The 7,041-nt window shown below is 58.8% G+C and overlaps 1 protein-coding gene across 1 annotated transcript; it reads right to left on the reverse strand.

Moving 5' to 3' along the window:
- Nucleotides 1-5,454: 5,454 nt before the first annotated feature.
- Nucleotides 5,455-6,836, reverse strand: LOC141938301 (avidin-like). Its single transcript, XM_074856943.1, has 4 exons — nt 6,723-6,836; nt 6,393-6,594; nt 5,780-5,900; nt 5,455-5,500 (listed from the first exon to the last, which is right to left on the reverse strand). Exons 1-4 carry the CDS (start codon nt 6,792-6,794, stop codon nt 5,455-5,457), a joined length of 441 nt encoding a protein of 146 aa, XP_074713044.1. The 5' UTR covers nt 6,795-6,836.
- Nucleotides 6,837-7,041: the final 205 nt, after the last annotated feature.

Genomic DNA, 7,041 nt, shown 5'->3' on the forward strand with positions numbered 1-7,041 from the left:
AAAGACCTTGAAGATCATCCAGTCCAACCATTGACCTAACACTGACAGTTCCCAACTACACCAGATCCCTCAGCGCTAAGTCAACCTTACTTTTAAACACCTCCAGGGATGGGGACTCCACCACCTCCCTGGGCAGCCCATTCCAACACCTAACAACCCGTTCTGTAAAGAAATGCTTCCTAATATCTAGTCTAAACCTTCCCTGGCAAAATTTGAGGCCATTACCTCTTGTTCTATCGCTTGTTACTTGGTTAAAGAGACTCATCCCCAGCTCTCTGCAACCTCCTTTCAGGTAGTTGTAGAGGGCGATGAGGTCTCCCCTCAGCCTCCTCTTCTCCAGACTAAACAACCCCAGTTCCCTCAGCCGCTCCTCGTACGACCTGTGCTCCAGACCCTTCACCAGCTCCGTTGCCCTTCTCTGGACACGCTCGAGTAATTCAATGTCCTTTTTGTAGTGAGGGGCCCAAAACTGAACACAGTCATCGAGGTGCAGCCTCACCAGTGCCGAGTACAGGGGTAAGATCACTTCCCTGTCCCTGCTGGCCACGCTATTTCTGACACAAGCCAGGATGCCACTGGCCTTCTTGGCCACCTGGGCACACTGCTGGCTCGTGTTCAGCCGGCTGTCAATCAACACCCCCAGGTCCCTCTCTGACTGGCAGCTCTCCAGCCACTCCTCCCCAAGCCTGTAGCGCTGCTGGGGGTTGTTGTGGCCCAAGTGCAGCACCCGACATTTGGCCTTATTGAAACTCCTACAGTTGGCCTCAGCCCATCGCTCCAGCCTGTCCAGGTCTCTCTGCAGAGCCTCCCTACCCTCGAGCAGATCAACACTCCCACCCAACTTGGTGTCACTTGCAAACTTACTGAGGGTGCACTCGATCCCCTCATCTAGAACATCAATAAAGATGTTAAACAGGAGTGGCCCCAAAACTGAGACCTGGGGGGACACCACTCGTGACCGGCCGCCAACTGGATTTAACTCCGTTCACCACAACTCTTTGGGTCCGGCCATCCAGCCAGTTTTCTTACCCAGCAAAGCGTGTGCCCATCCAAGCCGCGAGCAGCCAGTTTTGCCAGGAGAATGCTGCGGGAAACGGTGTCAAAGGCTTTACTAAAGTCAAGGTAAACAACATCCACAGCCTTTCCCTCATCCAATAAGCAGGTCACCCTGTCATAGAAGGAGATCAGGTTTGTCAGGCAGGACCTGCCTTTCATAAACCCATGCGGACTAGGCCTTATCACCTGGTTGTCCATTATACGACTTTTAATGGCACTCAAGATGACCTGCTCCATGACCTTCCCTGGCACCGAGGTCAGACTGACAGGTCTATAGTTTCCTGGATCCTCCTTTCTGCCTTTCTTGTAGATGGGTGTCACATTTAACATCCTCCAGTCCAGTGGGACCTCCCCAGTTAGCCATGACTTCAGGTAAATCATGGACAGTGGCTTGGCGAGCACATCTGTCAACTCCCTCAGCACCCTTGGGTGTAACCCATCCGGTCCCACAGACTTGTGTGCATCCAAGTGGTGTAGCAGGTCTCTGACCACCTCCTCTTCAACTTGCTAACCTCAGTCTGCTTCCCCTCCCCATCTCCCAGCTCATGAGGCTGGGTGTCCAGGGAACAGCCAGTTCCACTGCTAAAGACTGAGGTAAAGTAGGCATTGAGCACCTCAGCCTTTTCCTCATCCTTAGACTTGTCACCTTCAGGTCTCTTAGATGGTCTCAAACCTGATCTTCTGCCACAGTGGGTTGTTCTTCATTCTCCTAGTCCCCGTCTTTTTTTTCTGTGCCTTGGGCAGTGTGGCTGGAGCCCTTCCTGGTGAACTGCAGGGAAGGCTGGGGATCATCAACGGCACTGCAGGGAAGGGCAGAAGAGCATCAGGGATATCACAGGAAGGGTGGGGGAGGTCTCAGCACACAACAGTGGAGCACAATGGATCTGTGGGGACACCACAGGAAGGGCAGGGGGATCTGGGGACACCACAGGAAGAGCAGGGGATCTCTGGGGACACCACAGGGAGGGCAGGGCAGTTCTGGGCACAGTGAGATGGGCTTGGAAGAAGAAGCACCTGTAAAGGTCCAGTTGACAGTGAAGCCAAAGCTGGGCTGGTGTGTGTGTTGCTGGGACCCCAGCAGCGGTGACTTCAGGATCTTCTTCAGGTCATTGACATGGCCGTAAGGTAGGTGCCGTTGAAGGTACCATTTCCTTGCAGTTCCCTGATGGTCATGTAGGAGCTCAGGTCGTTGATCCAGCGCCCAGTCAGCACACACTGGAGCAGACGGGACTCAGCACCGGTGCTGCAGCACATCCAGCGTGCGGAGAGGGCAGCAGGAATGGACACCCCTGGGAATCGAGGAGGGGAAGCTGGACAAGCCACAGGTGCCCCGTCCACCCAAGGGGATGTACTGCCAGGTGTGATGAGCTCAGCCATGGGCTGGGGAGGCAGATCGCAGCTGGCAGGGTGCCCCGATTCCCAGCCAGCCCCAGGAGGGGCTGAGGACCTGCCGAGGAGCTCCTCCATCCTCCCAGGATGACGGTCTGTACTCAGCAAGGCTGCAGGCAGAGCTGGACCAAGGAGAAAGGCGGAGGAGCAGAGCAGGGTGTGCGGTCCTGACCAGGGGGCTGGCAGGAGTGACGACCACATGGACATGGTGGAGGGAGCAGGAGCTATGGCACTTCTTTTGTAAGTGAAGTTATAGGCTTGAAAATCACATTTAGTCTTTTGTCATCGCTGCAGCATGGCTGGGTACCAGGCTTTGCCTGTGCACACACCCCAAGCGACCAGCCAGGGACTGCGTGGGTGACCTGGGAACTGCCCGGCTCCATCTGCTTAGGTGGGACAACAGCTGGACTGAGAGAGATGTTGGGCACTTGAGCTGTTTGGTGTTGAGACATCTGCAAACAGTCAATAGGAACAGCCCCTGCAGGAATGGTCGCACAGGACATGTGGTGAGACATGTAAGTGCTGGAGGACCCGTGCAGCTGAGACTCCTTCTCCATTCTGACAGTGACCAAGTTGGAGGGATTTACCCCATGCCAAGACCCCAATAAATATATTTCTCTTTTTTTCGGTGATATGCTATGTGTGAGTACCTGTGCAACACAGACACGGCAGCGGCCACACGCTGTGTGTGATTGCAAGGGGCCTCCTGCCTCCTCCAGCTCCCCGGGCCCCTGAAGGCCGCCACAGTGCGTGGATGACCATGACCAAGGCTTGCCATGCAGCAGCAACGGCTGGTTTTCCTCCCAGAGGAAGGTCTGCAGCGGCGCTGAAGGAGACCCCGCTGCTCACCTTTGCCTTGCCGCTGAGCCCGAGCTGGAAGGAGGCAAATAGAAACGCCTTTGCAGCTCAGAGGCAGAGCAGACACGAGCAGTGCGCGAAGCACTGCGAGCAGGTCTGCAGCTGGGTAAAACCCAGAGCTGATGAATGCCCAACACCCACGGGGAAGCACCCTCAGCCACAGCCCCCCCAGGCAGCTGTGGGCACTCCTGGCACACCACATCCTACCACCCGCCACCCCAAAACCAAGATGCTGGATGAGTCGCAGCATTGCTGGGTGCCCTCATATAGGGACTGGCCTTGCCAACAGCTCTGCCAGCCCATGCCCGCCGCATTCCTCAGCAGCACCGTGGCTGCCTGCTGGGCTTTGCAAACTGCTCAAACTGTGGTCAGCATTGCTGCCCTGCTGGAGCACCCCAGGACCGCTGCAGAGCCTTGGGGAGCCCTGTCCTGGGGAAATGTTGACAGGAAGGCAATGACAAAGCCAGGAGGATGCACGCAGTAAGGCTCAGCAGGACACCCCGTGGCTGAGCTGGCCACGCTTTGGGGTGAGAGCAGAGTCCTGTGGTCCCCCTGCCACCCTCTTTCCTAATTCTCACTGTGAGAAGAAGCAGTCCCTGCTGTTGTAGTTCAGCACTGGGAGGACTGCAACACGTGGGGGTGATCCATGCCAGAGCATCTGAAGTAGATGCATCCTGTGGGGAGGACCCATGATGAGGAAAGTTCATGGAGGACTGTCTTCCATGAGAGGGATGCCACATGGAGCAGGGGAAAGAATGCAGAAGTGTGTTTCCCCCCACCTTGCAGGAAGAAGCGATGGGTGACTGCAACCCCATTCCCTGTCCCTGCGCTTCTCAGGGAGAAGTTGGAAATATCAGGAACAAAACTGAGTCCAGGAAGAAGGGAGGGGTGGGGGGAGGTGTTTTTATGATGTGGTAACACTTCTCACTGTCCCACTCTGTCTGTTAAGTGTTGTTATCCTTAGTGTTTTGAATTAAAGTGATGTCTTTTTTCTTCCCCTACAGAGCCTGTCTTTTGCCTGTGACCATAATGGGTGCGACACCCCTCCCTGTCCTTTTTGCTGGATTTTCTGGATGTCTGCTTTCCAATAAATCACACACATTTCCCTAGGAAGAGTTTTGGGGCTGCACGTGCTGCAGCTACCGGCGCTGTGCTGCTGGTACAGAGCAGCTGCCTGGGCTTTGGAGTACCCGGCCTGGGCTTTGGACCACCCCAACACCCCAGGCTCCCAGCTCGTGGCCATGGTCCCCTCTGTGGGGGGTGGGTGCTCAGCCCTCCCCCATACGGGCACCCAGGACCGAGCCCCCAGCCGGAGCAGTAGCTGGAAATGGCGTTTAATGGGAAGACGGGGCAGACTGGGGTGCAGAGATGCAGGGTGAGGCCAGGCGAGCGTGCTGCGTGCCTGCACACAGCCTTCACCCCAACCCCTGGCCGTGGGGCATCCTGCTGCTCCACACCAGGGCTGCTGCTGGGGCCACCCCCCAGGGCCCTGTGGATGCCCCAAACGGGTGCACAGGCAAGTAGGCACCTGCCGAGGCCCAAAGCCATGGTCAGGAAATGGGATGACCCAGCTGCTGTCCCCTCCTTGTCCTGCAGCCTCGTCCCTCCTCACCCCCAGAGCACCTCTGCCATGCACACTGTGCCCCGGGGTGGCAGAGCAGAGCTCTGCACAGCACATCATGGTACAGCACAGCACAGCACATCAGGACAGAGCACAGACGGCACACCCAGGGCGTGCAGCCCCTCCTCCGGTCACCCTGCGCCCTGGCACGGCCCGGCCCGGCACGGCAGGAGCGGGCAGCTGCCCCCAGGCTGCCCTTACCTTGCTGGCAGCAGCAGCGCGGGGGCCGAGCAGGGCCAGGCCGAGCAGGAGGCAGCAGCCCAGGCTCCCCATGGCCGTGGCGGCCGTGCGCGGTGCCCGGGCCACGGGGGGCTCACGGCAGCGGACACACACCGGGCCTCGGCGGTGGGGACAGGAGAGGCCATGGGATGCCGGGGGAGGGGCGGGGCAACGCGGGCGCTGAGCCGTGACACGACAGGAGCCGGGCGGGTGTTTGCAGCAAAGCTTTATTGGGAGAAGCAAGTGTGGGGCAGGAGGGGGGGAGCACACCCGGAGCTGCCACCAGCCCGGGAACCCCCACGCTGTCACCCTCACTCCTTCTGCGAGTGCAGGCGGGTGAAGATGTTGATGCCGACTCTGCGGGGACAGAGAGGGAGGAGACGTAAGGGTGGGAAATGCAGCCTTGGACGGGGCAAACACACGCTCCTGGGGCCGAATGCCCACCCAGCCCCATCTCCCCCCACAGCATTTACACCTTGTTGGGACCCCCGGGGAGGCCGTGTACGAGCACCCCATCCTCGGTCACCCCCACCCTGGCAGCAGCTCTGCGGGGTGCTGAGCACCACGGGGTGGGAGAGCCCCGACCCCTCTGTGGGCACGCAGGGGACCTATGCAGGGCAGGGACAGGGGGCTTACAAGGTGGCATTCCAGTTGTGCTTCTCACTGTCTGCATCCAACCGCAGGAGCCACATGGTCTTCAAAACCTCCTTTCCCTCATCATCCACAAAGCACTGGCCCGTGAAGACTGTGATGGTGTCTGTGGGGACAGGGCAGGAGGTGGAGGGAAGCGTGATCAGGGCTGCAGGTTAGTGCCAAGCCCCCAGCACAGGGGACAGGAGACCCGGGCTGTCCCTGCCCTCTGGGGACAGCGGTGATGGGGAAAGCAGGCAGGAGGGGTCAGAGGGCCTGGGGTCTCGCCTGGAGATGGGCAGGCAGCAGCAGGCTTCAGCCCCTCGACTCCAGGCAGGGGAGCATCAGGGACACCCCAGGGGATGGGGGAGCACTGGGGACACTCAGGGGATCATCAAGGGTACTTCAGGGAAGGGCAGAAGAGGATCAGGTACATCACAGGGAGGGTGGGAGAGGTCGCGGGACACCACAGTGAAGCACAGTGGATCTGTGGGGACATCATAGGAAGGGCAAGGAAACTCTGGGGACACCACATGAAGAGCAGGGGAACACTGGGGACACCACAGGGAGGCCAAGGCAGTTCTGGGGACACTGAGAGAAGCTTGGAAAAGAGAAGTACTTGTAAAGGTCCACTTGACAGTGAAGCCGAAGGTGGGCTGGTGTGTGTGATGCTGGAACCCCAGCAGCGGTGACTTCAGGATCTTCTTTGGGCTCATTGACACGGCCGTTAGGTAGGTGCCATTGAAGGAACCATTCTCTTGCAATTCCCCAATGGTCATGTTGGACCCCAGGTCGTTTTTCCATTGCCCGGTCAGCACACACTGGAGGGGAAGGGACTGAGTTGGTGCTGCAGCACAGCCCAGGCACAGGCAGGGTGACAGGAGGGGGCACCCCCAGAGCTGCAGCCCCCCTGCCCACCCTGACCCATGCATCCCAGACCTGCCGTTACCTTTCTTTCAGGGAGGCCGCGAGCCATCAGGGCCAGGCTGAGCACCAGCAGGAAGGGAGTCGCTTGCACCATCTCTGCAGCGGGCAGACAGCTGGCGTACCTGGGGATGTGCTCCTCGCAGGGCTCTGGTGATGTGCCTGCTCTCTCGCCTTTTTATTGCTGCCAGGGCTGCGGGTTACAGCTCATGCCAGGACATTGTGCAATCTGGGTGGTTCCAAATTTGCAGTTGTCAGCTGTATGAGAGGGTGGTTGCAGGCAGATATTCCCAGAAGCACCTGCTGACGCTTCCCTGGCACCTCACGGGGAGGTCCCGGCTCCC

This window comes from Strix uralensis, chromosome Z (assembly GCF_047716275.1).
Source record: "Strix uralensis isolate ZFMK-TIS-50842 chromosome Z, bStrUra1, whole genome shotgun sequence".
Lineage (NCBI taxonomy): Eukaryota > Metazoa > Chordata > Aves > Strigiformes > Strigidae > Strix > Strix uralensis.

Coding starts and splice junctions, on each gene's coding strand:
- LOC141938301 (XM_074856943.1), bottom strand. CDS start 6,794: ATGGTGCAAGCGACTCCCTTCCTGCTGGTGCTCAGCCTGGCCCTGATG. Junction 5,901..6,392: donor TGTCAAGTGGACCTTTACAA/GTACTTCTCTTT, acceptor CTGTCCCCACAG/ACACCATCACAGTCTTCACG. Junction 5,501..5,779: donor CACAACTGGAATGCCACCTT/GTAAGCCCCCTG, acceptor CTGTCCCCGCAG/AGTCGGCATCAACATCTTCA.